The 21,944-nt window shown below is 40.1% G+C and overlaps 2 protein-coding genes across 2 annotated transcripts in view; both read left to right on the top strand.

Annotated features, from left to right (window-relative positions):
* The window catches only part of LOC113009142 (uncharacterized), a 303,928-nt gene that overhangs the window by 175,592 nt on the left and 106,392 nt on the right, over positions 1–21,944 (top strand). The window lies entirely within an intron of this gene.
* LOC113008923 (protein phosphatase 1H-like) overlaps positions 1,059–21,944 on the top strand; it is a 35,374-nt gene continuing 14,488 nt past the window's right edge. Inside the window, exons 1-6 of the mRNA XM_026146871.2 lie at positions 1,059–1,788; positions 11,113–11,302; positions 13,332–13,697; positions 18,381–18,493; positions 18,599–18,683; positions 20,583–20,701. Coding sequence (XP_026002656.1) covers positions 1,553–1,788; positions 11,113–11,302; positions 13,332–13,697; positions 18,381–18,493; positions 18,599–18,683; positions 20,583–20,701 — 1,109 coding nt within the window. The 5' untranslated portion in view covers positions 1,059–1,552. The remainder of the gene's footprint in view (positions 1,789–11,112; positions 11,303–13,331; positions 13,698–18,380; positions 18,494–18,598; positions 18,684–20,582; positions 20,702–21,944) is intronic.

Below are 21,944 nucleotides of genomic sequence, written 5' to 3'. Positions count from 1 at the left end.
CAAGAGGGGAATTTTTAAAAACAGTAATACAGCTACCTTGTTGTGTCTTGTGATACAACATACATCATCCTTACTGCATGAGGGTGTCACCATGAGTATTGTTGTATATATTTCTTACCAGCCGAGTTTGTGCGATTTCGCCTTAACTAGATGCAGCTCATTGCACCATTTTTTCAACATCTTTATATTTATCAGCACACTGTGTCTATTTGCTAAAGCAGAAATAAGTTCTTCATTTCACAAAAGTTTCTGAAGTTTATTCACAGAATTTCAACTTTAAAAAGAAATTTTTTTTTTTTAAAAAATGTCAATTTTTCTCTGAAATGACCCCCCCCAAAACAAAACAAAACAAAACAAAACAAAGAAACGCCCCTGGGTATGGCATACACACTACTACTACTAATAATAATAATAATAAATATATATATAGGGGAGACCGGGGATAGTTGTAACGTGGGTCCGTTGTAACACTTCCAATTTCTCCAATCAGGGCTAAGTTTCAAATGATGTGACTCATCCTGTGCATGCCCAACTCAGTTCTGCTATCACATGTGAAAAATCAGCACATTTTGTCAAACACAGACAATTTAACATGAAAAAAAGTTTTTCTACTTTATTTCAATTTCTAATAGCATTATCTGCTTTGCAGTTAAACTCATCAAACTTAAATTATGTTATTTGTATGTCTATGGGGATATATTCTGTGTAGGTCTTTAGTGCTAATGTTTTAGCCGTTGGCTGTAATGTTAGCTAGTTCATGGCTATAGGAGTCTGGGTCAGTTGTAACAATAATGTATGTTACAACTTACCACACTATTACTTTAACTTATATTAAACAAGTTGGGGCAACAACATCAGCAGAGAGAGGTTCACTGGTCGCTTTTGTATATGCGGTTAATGCCATTGGCAACACAATTCCTCCACTGTTTGTGTTCCCACACATACATTATGCAGACCACTGTGTCAGAGATGGACCAGTAGGAAGTACTGGTAGTGGAAATAAATCAGGATGGGTGCAAGAAACAGATTTCCTCATCTTTCAAACAGTCAGCTCCTGTTGCCAACATGATGTTTCATAAAAAGTAATGGAATTGCGATGCTGGTGAACAACTACATTTTTTCAGCTTCATTGTTATGTTCAAAAGGTATGGTGGGCGTATAGGTAGCCATGGTTCCTGTCCGTACTGTGTTTTTTTTTGTTTTTTTATTTCCAGTGTGCATCCATGGATGCGTCACATGACCATTAATCTTCAGTGCATTTCCGCTTTCACGGCGGCCGAGCTGTTATCAATGGCTTTCCGTGGATGCGTGCAGGATTTTAGTTGAAGCATCTCTGCAGTTTCCACCATCCTGTCCTCTGTGTCTCTTGTTTCCGCACTGAATCAATGAAAGCATAATCATCCTAGGATTGCCTCATCCTCCTCCTCCTAGTCGTCTTCTTCGTCCAGCCCTTCGTCGATCAAGCGCGGCCGAGCTGGGGGGGAATCCGGGGAAAGGCAGCCGCGGCGCCCCGCACCGGCCGACGGACACCCCGCCGCGACGCGCCACTAACATGCTCACCCGTGTAAAGTCCGCCGTGGCCGGTTTCATGGGGGGAATCATGGCCGGGGGTAGCTCCGGGTCAGGCGGCAATACCGGATCCGAGCTGCCGCTGAAATTCCCATATATGAGACCTGATTTCCTTGGACTGTCCCCGGATGAGATCGAGTGCTCTGCTGATCACATAGCTCGGCCCATCCTCATCCTCAAGGAAACCAGGAGATTACCGTGGGCCACCGGATACGCTGAGTAAGTAAAACAAATGCAGTCGGCCTCAAAATCAATTCTTGTTGACTTTCCTGTGTCAGATGCATTTAACATAAACCAAATGATGTGGTTTAGCTGAGGCCTAAGAGCGTGCAGCTGCTCACTCAGCTCTTTATCCCTCCAATTTACTCCTTCTGCTCCTCCTGTTAGACACACAAATCAAGGAGCACGGACTTGAACCTGCACTGTGACCTGTGACCTGTATCCATCTCCAATATGTTATGGTTCATTTAGGGATCACACAACAACCTTTTTGTGTGCAGCTTCTTAAGTGTGGCCTTGAGAAGTAGAGGACAGCATGCATCCAAGGGATCACAGCCCAAGCTGGTTTTCACGTGCAAGAGGATAACGCCTTCCAACAGCAGTATCTGGGATTTAATCTACAGCAGTGCTCCACTCAAAGCTACAGTGTGTCAGTAAAGTCTAGGATCAGGGGTGTCAAACATATGGCCTCAGGGACAGAATCAGATTCCAATCAGTAACAAAGGGCATCGATTTGTGGCTTTTAACTGCATTTTCATGAGGTTTATAACTTTTCCTTCCTTCCTTCCTGTTTCCATGGGTCTTTTCCCACGTCACTGGTCTGGCCCACTTAAGGTCAAAATTGGCTGTATGTGGCCCACAATGTAAAATAAGTTGGACATCTCTGGTCTAGATGCACTGTGGCTCAGTGCAAACTCATATTCTGGCTTTAGAAGTAGCTGACTAGCCTTCAGAGCACACTCTTGTTTGTGTTTTTTCTGCTTGCCGTTTCTGCCGCCTTCAAAGATGGCACGTGAAGCATCTGTCCTCTTGCTGTCATGTCACATTTTACACTGGAGCTTTGCAAACACGCCGCTCAACAAATGTTATATAAAAGCTTACAGTGAATTTAAGACTCATGTGCTGGTTCCACAAATAATCGTAGGGCCCTGCTAACACTGTAAGCGCGCTTACACATTTGTTTTTCAATACTTTTTTTCATATCAGGATTTACTAGAAACTATTGCTTAAAAAATCCCTGATTAGAGTGCAGAATATGAGAATGGTAAGCACAATTTACAGAAAATTTAAGAACTTTTGAACTTTTTGAGTGGCTTTTACAAGGGGGGGAAATCAATCTCTCCCTTGGAACACCCTGCTAAAATTAATGGAAGCTCAAATCTGCAGTTTATGCTGTATCATGATGCTGAGACAAGGGAATGCATACGATCATACAACTAGATTGGTCAGTTTTTGAGTGAGCGTGTTCACCATTGTGGTGCATTATACTTTCCATTGTGGTTAGATATGATTAGATTTTGCAGGAGCACTTGTCTTTTGTTGTGGTACTGCCATGTCAGCCGCACCCTGCTGTATCCATTTCCTCCCCTTTGTTGAGTTCTAGTTGGCAATCTCTCCCTTCCAACCTGCTATGAGCAGTGTTTGGTTAACATTTAATGATAAGGTACACAAATACATGTGCGATTACCCTCAGAACAAACTAGGAATTCCCTCCTAATTAATCACTACCTTTGACACTGAGGTTATCTAGTACAGCGGTCCCCAACCTTTTTTGCGCCACGGACCGGTTTATGCACAACAATATTTTCACGGACCGGCCTTTAAGGTGTCGCAGATAAATACAACAAAATAAAACTAGTACCGGTACCGAAAAAAAGAAGATTTATTCATAACACACGTGAAAAGACACGGGAAAACAGAGTTAACGGTAAAAACGATGACAAAATAATGCTTTAAACCAATAAAAACCCTGAAAACCATACATTTCACACCTGAGCCTCAACTCTCGCGGCCCGGTACCAAACGACTCACGGACCGGTACCGGTCCGAGGCCCGGGGGTTGGGGACCGCTGATCTAGTATGTCTGTAGTAAGTGTATACTTGATAACCCTAGGCTGGCTACAGTCTTTCAACATAGAAGTTCTCAGCTCTAAGCGATGTTGCCTTTTCTCAGTTAGTCTTTGCAACATTAAATGGGGTTTGGATTTGTAAGTAGTTACACTACACTCACTGGCCACTTCAGTAGGTACTTCTGAAACTGCTCAGTAACATAACTATCCAATCAGCGAATCACATGGGAGAAACGCAGCGCATTTAGGTATGTAGACATGGGCAATACGGCCTGCTGAAGTTCAAACTGAGCATTAAAATGGAGAAGAAAGGTGCCTCAAGTGACTTGGACCATGGCATGCTTGTTGGTGTCAGACAGGCTGGCCTGATTATTTCAAAAACTGCTCATTTAAAGTATAGAAAATATCCAGTAAGCAGCACCCCTCTGGGTGAAATTGAAAGGCGACAGTAACTCAAATAGCAACTTGTTACAACCAAGGTATGCAGAAGAATATACTCTTAAAATAGATGGACTGGTGAAACAACAAATTCAGCATCATGGATGTACAGCTGACAAATCTGCAACAACTGTGTGCTAGCTGTGCTATCTGGTCAATATGAACCAAAGTCTCTGAGGAACATTTCCAGGACCTTGTTTAATCTGCGCCACAAAGAATTAAGGCAGTTCTGAGGGGAAAATTTGTGGCCTCACTGATAATTAGAAATATCTAGCCCTTTCTTCTTTTCTGCCCCATAGGGTTATAATACTGAGAAAGCTGGAGATAAATAATGATTATATGCTATACAAATTCCTGTGTTGGCCAGCAGCACATTATTTTTCTGTTTACATGAAGTTTGAGTTTTGACGTATGATCACACCTCACTTTCTTTTCCTGTTTTTAACACCTCACACAAAGCTACACTCAGATCTGTGTGAATGGATGGCTCTGAATGGATCGGTGTGGTTAATGAGTTCAGTTCCTCTCTGCATTTATCTGTAATTAAAGCCTCCAGTGTTCTCATTACAGCAGCCGTTTGGGCTCTAGCCTCTTTTTTACATTGGGAATTAATAAGCTAAATATTACATTCCCTTTTTTTTATTAAGAAATTTCCAAGGCAAACGTAGACATATAACCGAATTTCTCTTGTTAATTTTACCATTTGCTCTATCCGTCCCATGATTAATGATTTTCCACACCCAGCTTAGGAGTTCTTTTAACCAGGCTTTAAATGTATGCGTGTTGAAGCAGTGTACATGAAGCCTACAAAAAGACAAATCACCAAGCTGGTCTATAAACAGCTTCAAGGGCTGAGTTTTAGCTAATACGCAAGAGAACATATGTAGGAATTGGTGCAGGTTTAATTGCCATTCCCAAACTTTATATATAACACACAGTCACATCACCCATTTTGTTGCGTTTGTGGAATTACATTTTGAAGCATCAAGTTTAGGCACTTTGGCTGTGGCTGTCGTTTGGAGCCTGGAGTGACCATATTTAGTGACCATATATAGATGTGCTGACGCTAATGCTGGCAGGCTTTGTTAGCAGCTGCAACCACAGAGTCTGTAATGCACATGGAAACAGATACATGCTAATTAGTGTTAAAAAGGCCCACTAAAATGGGAGAATTGCCAAAGGCAGCTGTAGACAGGGTAGAGCTGGTCAGTTATCAGCTAATTCCATTGCTGTTTTGCTAGCTAGGTTACTAAGGTCTATCCGCAATTCACCAATTTTTAACTGGGATGTAAATTTTAGCTGTTGGAACCAAACTAAATGTCTGTGAAGGTCGTAAAGCGACCATCTTTGAACAGAGGCGGGGGTTTACGACACCAACTCTCTGCCATCTATAATCCAGTTTTGAGATCCCTTCCCAGATGCCTTAACGCCCACTCACATCCTGGGCCATCTGACCTCAGGAATTCGCATGATAAGGTGGGGCCAGGTTTCACAATGAACACACCCGAAACTCTGGCTGATTGGGACCCACGCCCAGTTTCACACCTTGGCTCAGGCGATTAGAGGATCATCAGGGGTCCTTTTGTCCCTCTGTGGGGGGAAACTCCCACTAGGTTTATATCTGGGACTCTCCACCATTTGACCCTAGAACTGAAGAAGCTTCTCGGATGAGAGGTGAAACGTCTTCAAGCAACTTAAAGAAGTCCAGACGCTTTTCTTTGCAAGCTCCTTTGACAACCAAACTAAATGTACCTGCCAAAGAAACTGAATTAACTGACTTCTTGATGCCTTTTAGCACTGTGCAAAAGTCTTAAGCCACCCTTAATTTCTTTATAAAAAATGGAAAATAGGTGCAATGATTGATTGAAATACAAACATATATTGAAATATATAAGTATAGATGGTTAAAAACCATTTGTATTATTCTTGTGATCTTGAAAGCCAATATTTGTTATGACCACCTTTATTCTTCAACACAACTTGAACTCTCATGGACAAGCTCTCTTGTAATTTCTTTAATTAGTCTTCAGGGATATTTTTGCAGACTTCTTGAAGGACATTCAGAGCTCTTCTTTTGGTGTTGGCTGACTTTTTTTTTTTTCTGTTCTCTGTCAAGATGATTCCAAACTTCTTCAAAAATGTTGAGGTCCTGGCTCTGAGGAGGCCAATTCATGACGGATAGTGTTCCATTGTGTATTTTTCTATCCAGGTATGCTTTTACTACATTAGTAGTGTGTTTGGGATCATTGTCACGTTGGAAAATGAAGCTGTTGCCAATGAGCCAATCAGAAATTGGATTTACCAATCCATCAGACCCTTTGTTGTTGATTTGCATCCTTCCATTTCTGTTGAGGCTTCAGTGAACAGTAGGTCTCTGAGAGATGATTTTCAGATAAAGTTCATCTACTGTGTGTAGTGTTTTTACACCTGCTGCTTCTTCTAAAGACCATTACAATAAAATACTTTTTTTTTTTTTTAAGTGTAAAAGTCTGGCTCCCTGGAAGCAAAATAAACATCAATGAGGAGTAGCCCAAGACTTTTCCACAGTCCTGTAGAACGTCACTGAATGTTATCAAGACAATATTTTCCATGTCATCCATAACTCTGAGTCTCATTAAATTCAATGTGTGAGATGTACTAAAAAAATTAACCACTTTACAGCTGCTACTAAAGGGGAAGTGAGAGGCTTCAGGGACCTAAACTTTTTCTTTTTCTTTTATCATCCAATAAACAAGTTTATCAGGATAGTAAAGCTGGGACAAGTCTCTTAATTCGAAGAATAAAACTTTGTTTCCAGTATGTTATGCCACTATGTAGTGTTACTAATGTCTCTTTTTTAATGGTGGTTTAAATATAAAATGGCTTTTGGTCAAGGCCAATTGGTATGTTTTTAACTCTGGTATCGTGAGTCACCAGTGGTGACTCACCACTGGGAAAGACTGGCAGCAAGTCTGAGTGGAGGAGAGGTAGTGTATCCAGCTCTCCATCCATTTACCAACTTAGGGTCAAGCAGGGGTGCTGGTTTTTTTTTTTTTTTTTCCTCCTGTTACTCGCCGGCCAGTATCCAGGTTTCTTAATCAGAGATTCAGTCTGAGAGCCTGGGAGTCCCAGGCTTTTAGCACTACATCATCTTTGCTGCCAGCAAAAACATCATGTAGTAATGTCAGGGGAGAAAACATGGTTTGTTTGTTTTTTATCAGAAAAAGCTACAACCAGATATCAGCGGTACATTGATTTATAAATTGCTAAGACTTCTGCAAATTTCTCAGTATTATCATAAAAAATGGATACAATAAGTGCCTACTGCTGAAGAAGAAATCCAAACCCATTCATTCCTACAGTCCATTCAGAATTTTTTTGTTAAATTTCCTTATCTTCTGTATTCAGATGGCCCAGTTCCAACCAAAAATCTTCATGAAGTGTTAAATCTAGACTTTTTTTAAAAGACTGTTTTACTGTTGAGCTCCTCATTATTGTTTGTTTCCTGTTATGATTAGAGGCACAGTATTAAACCATTGTGCTTCACCAGATAATTATTCCAGTTTTTTGGGTGGGGGGGTATGTCTGCTCTAAAATCTGTTGCTGATGATGGAGAAACAAAAAGCGCATTGGATGTCTGACAATGGAGGGGAAAATTAGGTTTTGTTCCTAATGGGAGGAATGGGGGCTGTGTGTTTCGTGTAACACAGTGGGATCATTAAATTAAATGCATCGTTAATGTGGACGATTACCATGTTTTCTGCAGGCAGATTGGATGAAGCAGAGAAACGCTTCCTGGAATTCTTCTGTTGACAAACTCAAATGTGGACGATGCCTCAGTGTTTTATGACCACAGTAACTCAGAGGGTACTTATTGCTGTGGGTGCGGTGCTAAAGTTGGAATGCAGAGAAGTTTAATCGCCATTGACGACCACCCAGTGGTCATGATAGCTTTCGCGGTGAGTGACACATTATAGCCTATGCACTGTCATCCTTAGTCGGGAGTTCTCTCAGTACCACAAGAATACTTTGTGGCAGGAAGGGGAATGATGGAATAAATATAACAGGCACCAGCAAATCAACAGTCCACAACCTACTGGTAATCCATTGATCATTTTAGACACCTACAGAAATGTTAGCCAAATAATTTTGTGTTGTGGTTAATAATTCTTTCATTAATCTGCACCATATATTGTTTAACCCTCATCCCACCAACAGATTTAACATAGATGGACTACATCAGGGGTGGGCAACTCCAGGCCTCGAGGGCCGGTGTCCTGCAGGTTTTAGATGTTTCCTTGATCCAACACAGCTGATTCAAATGGTTAAATGACCTCCTCAACATGTCCTGAAGTTCTCCAGAAGCCTGGTAACGAATAAATCATGTGATTCAGGTGTGTTGACCCAGGGTGATATCTAAAACCTGCAGTGCACCGGCCCTCGTGGCCTGGAGTTGCCCACCCCTGCAGTAACTGTATTCATCATTCCTTCTATTAAAACTGTAGAGATGAAATTGGATGCCTTTGACTGGGGTCATAGGACAATGATGTGAGATCATTAGGACCAAATTGATTGATAAGCAATTAAAGAAAAAAAAAAAAAACGCCTTTGATTTTGACCACTGGGGTCTGCACAGCTCAAACGCTAATGGCACATAACTAAATATTATTAAGAAATTGGCAAAAAGAATTTTTTTATTCAACCTCAGAATGTTCATATACTGTGTATGTATATTCTTACACTATACAGACTTTTGCTATTGTTGCATTATGTATTTTAACAATTTAAAGTATCAGTTATATCGCATTATGCATACACAGACATACACATGTGTATATGCTCACATCGTGGCTCTTTTAACTAAAGCTAATGAGCATTTGAGACCGGGGACCAGACAAGGCTGCTGCCTCACAGAAAGCAACTGACATAATGTCTATAAATAGACATGCCAATTTCTCTACTCAGACACACAGAAACACACAACAACAACAGCCTCCAGGGATTTTGGCCAGACTTGCCAGTCTAACTTTTTTTCACCATTTATTTGTGACCCAATTACATTATCTAGAGTTAGCAGTTATGCAGCTGGTGTAGTGACCTTTGAGACAGCAAGTGAAAACGAGTGCTTCAAATTAAGAAGCATTTAGTTTAAGCAGAAAAGGTTCACTCTTACAGTGTTGGTGATTTTACTGCTTAGTTATGGCGTGTAGCGTGTGGAGAAGAGTCGCCTGTCGCCTGAATGTTGGGCATTAATAGGAGACTGTTTAAACAAATTCATTATGTCAACTCAAAACATAATACTACTCTGTATTGTTCCAGCAGACTGAAAGAATCCATTGTCACAGGTTCAAATGTGTAAAAGTGTTCACAAACGTTGCTTTAGCTACCTTTTGAAGACTCTTATGGACAAAACACTCTGTGAATGTATTTTAGTGAATAAAAATATAGATTATATATTTTAAAAACTCATATAGCCAACATGAAACAAACTTTACTTTGTGGACTATTGTTGTCAAGTCATTAGTTTGGTATTCTGGCCATCGACAACTTGGTTTTGTGAAACTAAGGGTTTAATGAAACTGTTTAAGTGTAGACCCAACTTGCAACCCTAATTGCCCTGCATGACCATAAAATAGTGGCTTATTAGTGGCAGCGAAGGCACAAGCTAAAACGTACCCTGAATTATCTCATTTGTCTCTAGACAGTACCATAAGCTATTAAATGAAAGACATGAAATTGTTGACTCTGTCTGCATTTTTAAATCAGGCAGCAATTATTTGCAAAGGAGGTTGCTGTCCTATTTTTACACGTGTCACTAAACCATTAGCTTGCACTGATTTAGGAGCTAGCTTAGTCAGGCTAAGTGTATGGATTTAATGCAAGTTTGTTTGGCTAGCATCATCTCAGGATGGTGGTGCCTGAGATGAGATCTCTTCTTCATAGTATGCCCAGAGTTTTTACATTTATTAAACAAAATCTCGATATTTAGTGTCCCTGTATCGATACAATATTGACACATAAAATAAATTGTAACACTGTGTTATACTTTATACCGTTTAGCTACATTCCAGTTTAGTGTCACCTGTTAGAACATGGTAGAACATGCAAAATCCACACAGAAAGCTCCCAGCCAGAAAAGACATTCAGACTAGGAACCTTCTTGCAGTGAGGTGACAATGCTAAGTGCTGCACCACTAAACCGCAGATGGGGAAAAACAAACTAACCAAAACTACATATGAGCACAGTGATGTTTGATCAAAATTTCCCAAGATATGTAGAAAAATTGTTATTCTCCAGTATGGGCTGCAGATAACAATGTGGTTATCGTGCAGACTGAAGACAAAAGTTTTTCTTTTCAACTTTAAAAACTGTTAGATTAAGAGTGTGGTTTGCCTTTAAAACAATGCTGTTTTTAAATTGTTAGTGGGCTACATTTTTCTGCAAACTCTCTCTGTGGTCTGCCTGTTTTGGGTTTTTTTTTTTTTTTTTTTTTTTTTAAAGCACACAAGCACAAATGAAGCTCAGCAGGACTGCGTACATGCACAAAGCGCTGGCCATGTACCCTTTGTACAACTAAGCACAAATAGAGTCTTCATATTCACCCAGAGGCGATTGTCTCAATGCATCAGGACACTCCCAGCAGAGCAGTACCACAAATAAGCGCTCCTGTTTGATCTTCATCAGGGACATGAAACGTACAACGCATGCTGTTTCATTGGGTCTGCAGATAGAAACCGCAGGCAGTGGGTCTGACTAATTGTTGCAATCCTGCAGTGAGCCTTAATAACTATGAAAGACCCCGGCGCTGTTTCATCCCACAAAAAAAGCTTCTGATTTCAGCTTTTGTTCAACTGCTCGTTCCAGAAAACAGCTGGGAAATCACAGCAAGCGTTGCATCTGATGTTTGAAACAAAGACTTTAACTGAAAAAAGAAATGATATTGGCTGAATGTTGACAAATTTGATTTTTAATCATTCTTTGGTAAAGGCTATTGACAAGAAAATGGGTGACTGCCTATAATATGACTAAACCTGTACATTGTGCCCCATCTTTCAGGGTTATTAATGCTGGTAAGAGTGCGCTGAATGAGGACCAGGCCTGCTGTGAGGTGGTAGTAGCAAGAAGGAGGCCAATGAGCTACTGCCCTCCCTCCACACCCAGCAAGACCCCCACCGCCAAGAGACGCAACTCCTTGCCCAACGGAGAGGGCCTAGGGCTCCATATGGAGCACAGCAGACTAGGAGAGGTAACGGCATGCAAACACACAAATACAGCCTGTACTGTAAATGTTGACAGATTTTGCTAACATGCATACATAGGTTGCAGTGACCTCAAGTGAAGCTACTTGTAAACAACTGTGCAGAATAAAGTTGGTCTTAAAAAATGTTTCTTTTTTTTTTTGTACTAAATGCACAGCAAGAGGATTTCTGTGCAGCTTCTAGTTGGGATTAAACTGTTTACAGGCGAGGGTTTGTTGTCCCCATATTTATGGTCCTTAGAGCTGTTTAATGGATTATTTGGTGTGTTGGATGCAACATGTGCAGTAAATCTGTTCTGATGAAATTAAATGAAAAACTTCATATATTGTTTGACACTGATTTGGCTCATTTGGAAGCCAGATGATTCACCTCTTCTCCTCTTTGCCAGTTTCCAAACAGAAATGTTTGGTTACAACACAGCAATTTTTACAGGACTGCAATATGTCTTAGGGGGAGTTCCTGTTTAGAGATAGTTGTGGTCAAAAGGTCACATGCACTCATCATGGGCATGGAAATGATTGTATGGCATATATCTTTAATGACTTAAAAGAACAAGAATTGGGTGGACAAGTTTGAATTTGATTTGTATCCCCACATGGGTTAAAATTACACGTACACCCCCAGTAATATTTTGTTAAACGGCCCTAAGCGAGCTGTACCTAGACCAGATGCTTTTCGTAGCCATCAACAATTGTTTGGCATAAACATTTGACCACCCAAGAAGGATGGTCAAACAGCCACCCATCTGGATAAGGCTGAATATTTGACCACCCTCCTTGGTAGGGTTCATAATGATTGGTTTCCTGCCACAGACCCAGCTTTGAGCATTTTCAGGAGGGCTGAGGGTTGGGCTTTGGGAAATCCATTCCAGAAGATGTTACAAGCCTGTTTTATCCATTGCAAAACCAGTTTTCCACACAGAAATGTGTCCAGAGTTTTGGACTGTCTTAATCATATTCACTAAGAGAAGATGAAATTGGGTTGTTGGTATTCGCAGACAGTAAATTCCAGCATATGTGATGATGTTTTAGAAAATATCAAACTATAAAAGGCAGTTGTTTGTGTTTCATTAAATTGTTCAGTCAGTGCCACCTCCACAAAACTGTGAGAGGCTCTCTGAGTAAATAGCTGAAACACATGGTAACTTTATCATTAACTCCCCAAAGCTTCATATTGAGTCATTTCTTTGTAAAATAACATTTCCAGAAAAAGATTTCTCTGAAAACGGATATAAATGACAAGACATCGTTAGAGGTTTATCTCCCAATACTTTTTGTTCTCTGTTCAGTCCAAGGACATAGCGTCAAGAAGTTAAAATTTCTTCAGAACTCAGGGTGTGACTACATCTGACCCCAGTTTACCCATTCGCCTAAATTGCGAAAAAATATCCCAAGAGGGATTTTGTGTTACGTGTTGTGCTGTTGTGTTACGAATGGCTAAACTGTCAAACACACAGCTTTACTTCCAAACTCAAGATTTCTGCAAGGCATTCTGAATAATGTGTAATGCCAAGGTGACTTTGCTCTGATGCAGATGTGATAAGGTTGTTCCCACAGATAGCTGATAGGGAAGTTTGACCTCTGGAACACTTGTGTTACTGGACACAATGAGTCATGATGTTCTTGGTCTTTCACTGATGAGTCATACTACATGATCTCCTATCAGCATTAGTCATTCAGCAACATGTTTTTGCTTTGTTTTTTTGGTCCTCTCCTCAAATGTCAGATTGTTTTTAAAAAGTATCTATTTATGGATTAAATGACAAGACCAGGGGGAATTTTGGAAAAATTGAAAAAACCCTTTTTTATTGTCTATGTTTGAGATCTCTCTGGGATTGTCCTGCAGATGTAAAGCATGATGTGTTGATGTGTTGTCGAACAAGGGAAGCTATCAATTAATCCTGATTAAAATGCAGCAACAGTATAATTCCTTTATGAGTCTGTATTTTAATGGGATTATGTTTGATTCAGCCGTTAACTGCCCTTTGTTCTGTGCGTTCTCACCATTCGCCTGCAGGAAAGTGAAGGACTCGTGTTTCACTACTGGGCTTTGTTCGACGGTCACGCAGGTTCAGGTGCGGCAGTTGTCGCCTCCCGCTTGCTACAACACCACATCGCCTGCCAGCTTCAGGCCGTCATAGAGATTTTGCGCAACTTGGCATCTCCACCCCCCACCGTGCTGGGCGAGGAGCCAGACTGTAATCCCTACCTCCAGGGAAACACTCCTCACCGTGCCCTGACCCGGGCTGCTTCCCTGCGCGGGGCCACAGGTGCACCAGGCTCCCCTTGCAGCACCCCGCCTCCACCACGCTTTTTTACTGAGAAGAAGATCCAGCACGAGAGCCTGGTGATTGGAGCCATAGAGAACGCCTTCAAAGAGATGGTGAGAGATGGGTGACATGCTTTTGTTACTTAACATTTCAGGAATTTGACACTCATTTGACAGTCATGACTCCAATATCAGCATTTTCACCAGCTTCCTTCCTCTAATCCATCCAAAGCTATTTATGCTTTTATTAACTGTTTGAATCAGCTTCAAAGGCAATTATTAAAACTAATAACTAGTAATTATAGATCTGGTTTTGTGTGTGCTGCTTCACTTAAATGGCTTACTGGAAGGAAGCAAGCTGTTGGTAGTGGTTATTAGTAACATTTCCAATGTGTTTTCCTGTGGTGACAAGTAATCAATTTGAGTGAGACATTGTTTGTTATAAATCCTCCCACTTAGCCATTGTTTTGCTTGGTTGTTCCGGGAGACTGAGATGACCCGTGTTCCTGAAAGTGATAAATAAGGGTGTTTAGCAGGCACAAACATGACTTTTGACCGGGTCGCTTGTATTTTGACTCACATCTGGAAACATTTTTAAGTTTGCGTTCACACTGTGATTGTAAGACACAAAGAATATGGTGAAAAGGCAACAGATTCAAGTATTTAACAATGAACTTTATTTCCAATAAATATCTGGCTTAATGACTTTGTTCTTGGACACGTGAATACGTGAGAACAGCGCTGGCATTCACAACAGAAATGGCATTGACACATGAATTAAGTTGGAGGTGGGTTGTAAAGTGGCTTGCAACTCTGGTCAGGTTAAAGCAGCCTAAATGGTCCAACCTATATTAGTGTTATTAACTGGATGTGCAGAAAAGCAAATCTTTGTCCCGCTAGTTGTGGTACTTTTATAATATTGTGCAAAAGTCTTGAGCCACCCCTCGTTTCTTCATATTTTTCTTCTAATTATCCAGACATTGGCTGCCTTTTCACTCATTTTAAGTCCAGTCAATCTACCTGACCATTTTCCTAAAGTTTCTTTTTGTTTGTTTGTTAAGCCACTTAATACTAACCTGTTAATCATTAAAATATAAAAGGGTTACTGACTCAAGGCAGCCTGTCCAAAAACACTTAATTTGTTGACTTTTCATTATTGAATCTATAAGAAAAGTAAAGAGTGTTTAAAAGACATAAAATAATATTTTTACATAAGCAAGGTGATTCCCAAAGAGCTATTAGCTGAATAGCTTATTATAAACTTGGCATATCTCAGCATGCAGTGCAATGGCAGGCCCAAAATTTAAAAAAGAAAAAAAGATAGAAAAGTGTCATCAGGCTATCAATACCATCTAGAAAGCATTTGACTGGCAGTGGCCTAATTGTTTATGAGAACAAAACAGACTGCCAGTGCATGGACTGGCCTCCCCAGAGCCAGGACCTCAGCATTATTGAAGCAGTATGGGATCATCTTCAAGAAGCCTGGAGAAATATCCCTAAAGACTACTTTAAAAAATAGCAAGAAAACTGCCTGAGAGAACTCAGGGTGAGTTAAAGAATAAAGGTGGTCATTCCAAATGTTGACTTTCAAGTTGTACAAATTCTCTTTTTTGCGTTATATACTGTATTTTCATATATATAGTGTTTAATGGTTTGATAAACCTCTGCACCTATTCTCCACTTTACTAGCAAAATGTAAAGAAATGAGAGCAAATGCACTGTAAGAGTAATTATATGCACATCATGCAGGTGCGGCAGTTAAAGTGTCATTTAACGCTCTTGAAAGCAGCAGATGTTTACGGGCCAAACAATTTTTCCATAGTTGGAAAAAAATAATTACAAATAATGAAGGTTACTCTATAATTGCAAGCCACAGTTATTGCTCTGAACAGACTGTACGATTTCGAATGTCTGTGCCGTTGCAAGACGGCCTGCACACAACGTGGTTGATTTCAGTTGACTGTGGTTCGTAAATTTACTTTAAAGGCCACGAAATGATCACAGACGGATTTTTTTAAGCATGCTTTTTAGGAAAAAGCACAACATATTTACATTATCCACATGTGTGCTTTTATGTGTGCACAAAGTAAACACTTACAGGGATGCCAAGCAGATGTGCACATGTAGTTGATGAAGGCGTCAGCGCAAGCTAAACAAAATAAAAGCTTTACATACGGCACGCAAACTCGCCAACATACACACTTTGAAAAGATTCTCACAAATATTTTCTTTGACCATAACCTTTAGCATCTCTGTTTATTCCTTATTTAAGCAAACTGGGAAGTGATGTCGTTTTAGCAAAACGACACATATATACACACACATTAATCATATTAATACCTTGATCAAACAGCAGCATTGCATAAAAATTCTGTAAATATTTAGCACTTTAATTAAAGGCACGCAGCTAAATTTATGAAAGAGCCTGTGGCAACATCAAACTTATTTCTTATATAGATGTTATCTAAAAGAGAACAGATACTTTTATTCCCTTTCAGTCGTGTGTTTCCTTCAGTTTTTTTTTTCTTTTAATTGTAGGTTTCTTTTAAATTGGTTTGTAAGATCTTTTATGAGGCAAGGATTATGCAGTGTTGCCACTAGATGGCAATGGAAAGCAACCCAAACAGCTCAGGCTGGACTAAGCTTAGACGCTACCCTTCCTCTTTTGAAAAGAAGCACTTTTGCACCTGATTTGACATCTTTTGTAGAGGATTATCACTTCATCGGTTAAAGCCGTGATCTCTACTGAGTTTAAAAAAAAATAAAAAATCAAAAATTCCATCTGAAGCCCACAAGGGGGCTGCTGCTCCTCATGAAGCTCTTTCTGTAGCTTTTCTCTACACAACTGTAAGTCCGGGAGCATTCATCCATGTTTTAGACCATGCTGGGTTTAACTCACTATATTTTCATTATTGCTCAGTTGCTGATCTGATGTGAGAGTTTCTGGGCTGGGAGAAACGTGAGCAAATATTCAGATAAATGTGTGCACATGTTTGTTTAAGGCACATAATTACACCTTGTACGTCTCATAACCCGGTCAGCATCAGTCAGCATGAGAGCACTGGTTCACAAAAGGTGCAAGTGGGGACGTGCATTAAATTATCATCAATATTATTATCCCCCTGAAAAACGGAGCTTTTTGTTGAGTCATATCACAAACCAGCGCTGTGCAATGATGTGCTTCTGTGATGCTCAGAGCTTCATAAAATCAACTTCCAAATGAGGGTTGTCTTCCAATTTATGCCGAAAAACAACCAGAAATCAGTTTGTGAAAAAGAATTGTTGATCTTCACAAAAAAAAAAGGATAAAAAAAGTTATCCCAACGTGTCCAGGTGTTGGGATCTGGAGTGAGAAGTATCATCAAGAAATTCGAACAGAGCCACACAGAACAAGGCTGGTAGAGATAGGCAGTGAAAGATTTCTAGAAAACTAGTGAGAAATGTGTCTAAAGATTCCAGAACAACTGCCAAGACACTAGAGACACAAGAGAATGACTTAACCAAGTCAGGAATTGTGATGCCGAAGAAGACATTCACTGGAACCTCGCACATGGAATGGACTGTGAGTATAGACCAAGAAAAAGTCCACTTTTGCAGAAGAGACGCCTTCAAACCAGACTGAAGTATCTTAAGGACAACCTCGAGAATGATTCGGTATACTACAAGTCTATCAAGAGACGTCTTGTCAGCGTGTCTTTAGTTGGGAATCTAATCAAGGTGGGAGGAATCATGAAGTAAGGACGTGAAGATTCTGAAAGCAATTAGCAGGAAAACTGAGCCTGGGTCAGCACTTTGTCCTCAAAACACGACAACTCAAAACATACATCACTCCTGGCGAAGAACTACCTCTACAAGACAAAAGTGGACGTTACCGACTGACCTGCTGAAAAGCCCTGACTTGATTCCCATCTTTTTTTAAAAAACAAATAAAAAATCTGTGGGTTGAACTGAAGACCAAGTTTCAAGCCATCAAATCTGGAGGAGCTTGAGAGATTTGCCAAAGAAGAATGGTGTGAGATGTCTCCTGATGATGCTCTATTTGTGTTTTATTGTGTTCCATTGTTAGTGTATTTTATCTAGCCTTCAGTTGGTATAAAACAAGCCAGCATTTTTTTTTCTGCACCTTTTAGTTTTGTGCAAATTTCACCCATCCATCTTTTTTTATTATTGTTCTGCCTGCTTATTCATTATGTGAATCCCTTAAAAATACTCTACAGTCTGTGTAGTGCATTTCTAGCAACGTTTTATGATTGTGCATTGAAATAAACTAGCAAACTGAATCTCTTTTAAAACAGTAAAGGACTCAAAAAGGAGCGTACATAGCGTACAAAGGAGTGTACATTAAACATCCATTGCTGCTCTGACCTGATAATTATAAGTCCACTTGCAAGCCATCTCATGTATCGGTACCTTCGTGATTCGCTCACAACATGCACTTGTTTACTGACACAACATCGACTTGAGGTGCAGGTTAAACCAATCGATAGTCTCATTCGATGCCCACACTTTGTTCGCCTTTCTGAGAAGTTGACGAGGTTTCCTCTTGCTCGCTGTTTGCTTGTGTATTTCTCCCTCTCGTGGTTCTTGTGTTTGTGAATAAAGTCTTACTCTGTGTAGTGTATGTAAACTCTCCTTCTGCCCACATGAGGACCAAGCCATGCAAAAGCTTAACTTGTTTGGCGTTTCCTAAATCTTTGTCATGTGGGCGGTCGTGGGAGTGTTTTCGAAGGTCTTACCGATTGTCTTCTCGCACGATGCTCCTTTAAAGTCTCCGTCTCTTGTCCTTACCTCTGCTAGGACGCCCAGATCGAGAGGGAGAAGCAAGTTTTTAACATCACAGGAGGATGCACGGCTCTCACTGTGGTTTACCTCCTAGGAAAGCTATTTGTTGGGAACGCAGGTGACAGCAGGTACCTGTGCTTATGTTTTGCCCTTGAAGTTTGAAAAAAAACAAAACACGTCATTTGAATGATCGGTAATGTTTTCCAACACTTTATATGTCTTTGTGTGCGCAGGGCTATCATTATTAGAAACAATGAGATCATTCCCATGTCGACAGAGTTCACACCAGAGTCAGAACGACAGCGACTCCAGTTCCTGGTAAGGAAACTCTCCGCCTTTCACTTTTCCTAAGAAACACAACAAGTGTTTATAATTTCTTTGGAAGTGCAGTGGTGCTTAACATTCACTCATATTTCTATAATGAAATCTGAATATTGATGAACGCACAGTTGGATCTATAATTTGTTAGACCGAGATAATTGTAATTCTGCCTCTGTACACTAGCACAGGATTTTAAATCAATCAAGATGTGAGTCAAGAGCAGATTTCCAGCTCTAATTCAACAATTCAACGACTGCCTCAACTCAACAACTTCACGTCACCACATGTTGTTTCCTCCCCTGAGATGCTCCGCTAGGCCTTCAGCTGCTCCTTGTTTGTGGCTCTTTCTGTCTTCACTTTTGTGTTAATAACTTAAAAGCTTGCTTTATTGGGTTGAACGAGCAGAGAGTGAGGCCCTGTACACTTCAGAATTCATCCTGCTGCTTCTGTCATACACTTCAGATCGTCAGCGCTTCCTTTACTTCTCCTACAGGTTCATCTTGGTTTCATTTATCCAAAGATTCTTTTTCATAATTGTTCTCTTTGATGTTCTCTGCCAAGTCTAACAGTGTACCTGTTGAGAGTAACCAGTAGTTTGCACCATGTTGTAAAGCCTCTGTATTTGCATTCATGAAGGCGTCTGTTGATTGTAGACCTCGACGAAGTTACGCCTCCCTCATGACTTTGTTAAATATTGTGACATTGTTCTTCTTAACCATGTAAATAATTCATTTTAGTTGACTTCTGTGGTGTTGCTGAGCTGGCCAGTGTTTTCCTTCTTTATAAGAATGAACCAGATTGTTGATTTGTCCCCTAAAGTTCTGGCGGTCCCTCCGATAGATTTATTTTGATGTTTCAGCCTTTCAGCATCTATGACATCTATTTGGGGCTCAGATTTCAAATTGCAGTAATAACAGCTATGAATAAATAAATAAAAAAGATTTATTACTTAAAATGATCTATGATTTAAAACTCACTGTGTTTGTGTACAGAGGCAACACATAAAAAAAACAAATAAAAAAAACTTTGTCTTTTTCTGACAAATTATGGACCCCACTGTACATGCAGTGGTACTACGTATACCAAATATACATTTTTATCCAATTTTTATAATAAATATGACCCATAGCATAATAAGTAAAGAGAACCTAAAAAAATTAGATACAAATATTTGACTTGGCAATTTTTGTGGAATTAAATAATCCTGTTTAGCTAACTTAACCTGATATAAACTTAACATTAATTTATATGTTATGTGAATCCTATGTTCAAGCCTGTTTGCTTCAACTCTGTACAAATAACTTGAGATCCTAAGGAAGTGTTTTTTTTTTATAGATACTTTTTTTATTTTTTTCATAAATATACTAGTAAAGTGTTAAAGACTCATATATAACAAATCTAAAGTTAAAAGTAAGTAGTTCGAGTTGCTTCAAGGCTTCAAGCTGCTCTAAATGTTTGGTTTCAAGCAGGTTTTTTTCAGCTGTTGGCTGTGGATATTATTAACATGGCCATCTGAGGTGTGTTTAAATCTTCTGTTCATGAGGGGCAACCAATGAGAAGAAAGTTTGCTTAAAGGGGAGGGACTTAGAACTGGGATTATTTTGATTTTTGAGTCTTTCAAAGTTAGTCTAGTAGAGTCCTTGAATAAAAAAATATGGAGCTGGTAATGAGCATATTAGAGCAAATTTAAGTGTAAATGACACTGATGTCATCACACAGTTTGTGCGTCAGAACACTGAGAAGATTCTCTTTCAGCTTCTCGCAGTTCTTTAATAATTAAATTTCAAATAGTGTTTGTTTCAACACTTAAAATTGGGCAAAAAAACCTACAGTGATGGGTAAGGATGCTCCGCACATCTGCCACATAATGACTCGAAATTACTGTCTGTCCTCCAGGGTTTCATGCAGCCTCACCTGTTAGGAAATGAGTTCACGCACCTGGAGTTCCCCCGGAGAGTTCAGAGGAAGGAGGTGGGCAAGAGGATGCTCTACAGAGACTTCACCATGAACGGATGGTGCGTTTTTCCCATTTAACATTTCACACACGGGTGTCGTGAAGCACTTAACGACGGCAGACTCCCACATCCCTAAAGCAGGCTGCGTTACCGTGTACGATGCCATTCAATTTATAACGTGGAATGAAAACTGCTAATTTTCGGGGTCTGGCAGACCTCAACCCTCTCCCGCTGCATTCTTAATAGATGGAGTTATGATGGGGGGAAAAGTCTCTGCTCCTGCCTCTTTTACTCTTGCTCATAATATGGCATCCGGTGGGAGCTGAGGAGACCAGCAGAGAGCTAATGAGGGAGAAGCCTAACCTGATTCGATATAATGATACAGCAGAGATGGTCCTGTATGTGCGTTGTTATGTGGGTTAGCAAGGCACCATGCTGTTTGACTGTGGCTGCAGTGGAAGCCAGTAATGAGGTGTGCTTTTACTGACACAATCGCTCCCTCTCCCCGACACACAGGCACATACAGTACTGTTCCTATTGTGTGATGTATATTTCACTGTGACACTGCCCCTCGAAAGCAGAGATGTGCCAGCCAGGATGTAGCGCCGACTTTCTCTTCACATCGGAGAAAGGAAACTGTTTGGAGTCATTTGTTGTATTTGTCCATATTTCAGTAGAAGGAGGAAACATTTGAACATTTCTGGAGCTGGTGCAGATTTAATAGAAACATTTTGTTGCAGATTCCAAACTACAATGGACAAGCATCATGGTGTGATTGGTATTGGTTTGGGGCATAGACTGTATATTAAAAATGGACTTAGTCACAGTGATGATGCTTATTGCTTTTTGGACTGCCATCTTGAAGCTTTTTGGGGGCATTTTGCCAGTCATCTCATGTTTGCCTGATGTTCAGCAGCTGCTACTAACCTAGCTGGTGTATGCTAGGTTTATTAGATGCTTTTTGCTGAAGATGATTGTTTAATGTGGCTTTTAATGGTATTGATTAAAGTATTTTTGGTCAACCAGACCATTGTAGTTAAAAGCGGTAAAAACCCAACGATCTGAAAGATGGTGGAAAGAGGGGATCAGCCTGAAGCAATATTTCCGTATGGATTCATCACCACTAGTGGACACTTTTGAAATTACGCTATTCATCTAATCTAGAAATATAAAAAAATCGTGGCATGTTTTGTATGAGTAACCTTTCTTTAAGTAAGAATTCTCAAACATTAACTGGTCTGTAGACAAAAATAACAGCTCATCTGTCCACTGAAAATGAGAAACTCACTGCAGTGGAAAAAAG

This window comes from Astatotilapia calliptera, chromosome 17 (assembly GCF_964374335.1).
Source record: "Astatotilapia calliptera chromosome 17, fAstCal68.1, whole genome shotgun sequence".
NCBI classification, from domain to species: domain Eukaryota; kingdom Metazoa; phylum Chordata; class Actinopteri; order Cichliformes; family Cichlidae; genus Astatotilapia; species Astatotilapia calliptera.
The sequence above is the reverse complement of the archived record's forward strand: the minus strand, read 5'-3'. Positions and strand labels throughout refer to the sequence as shown.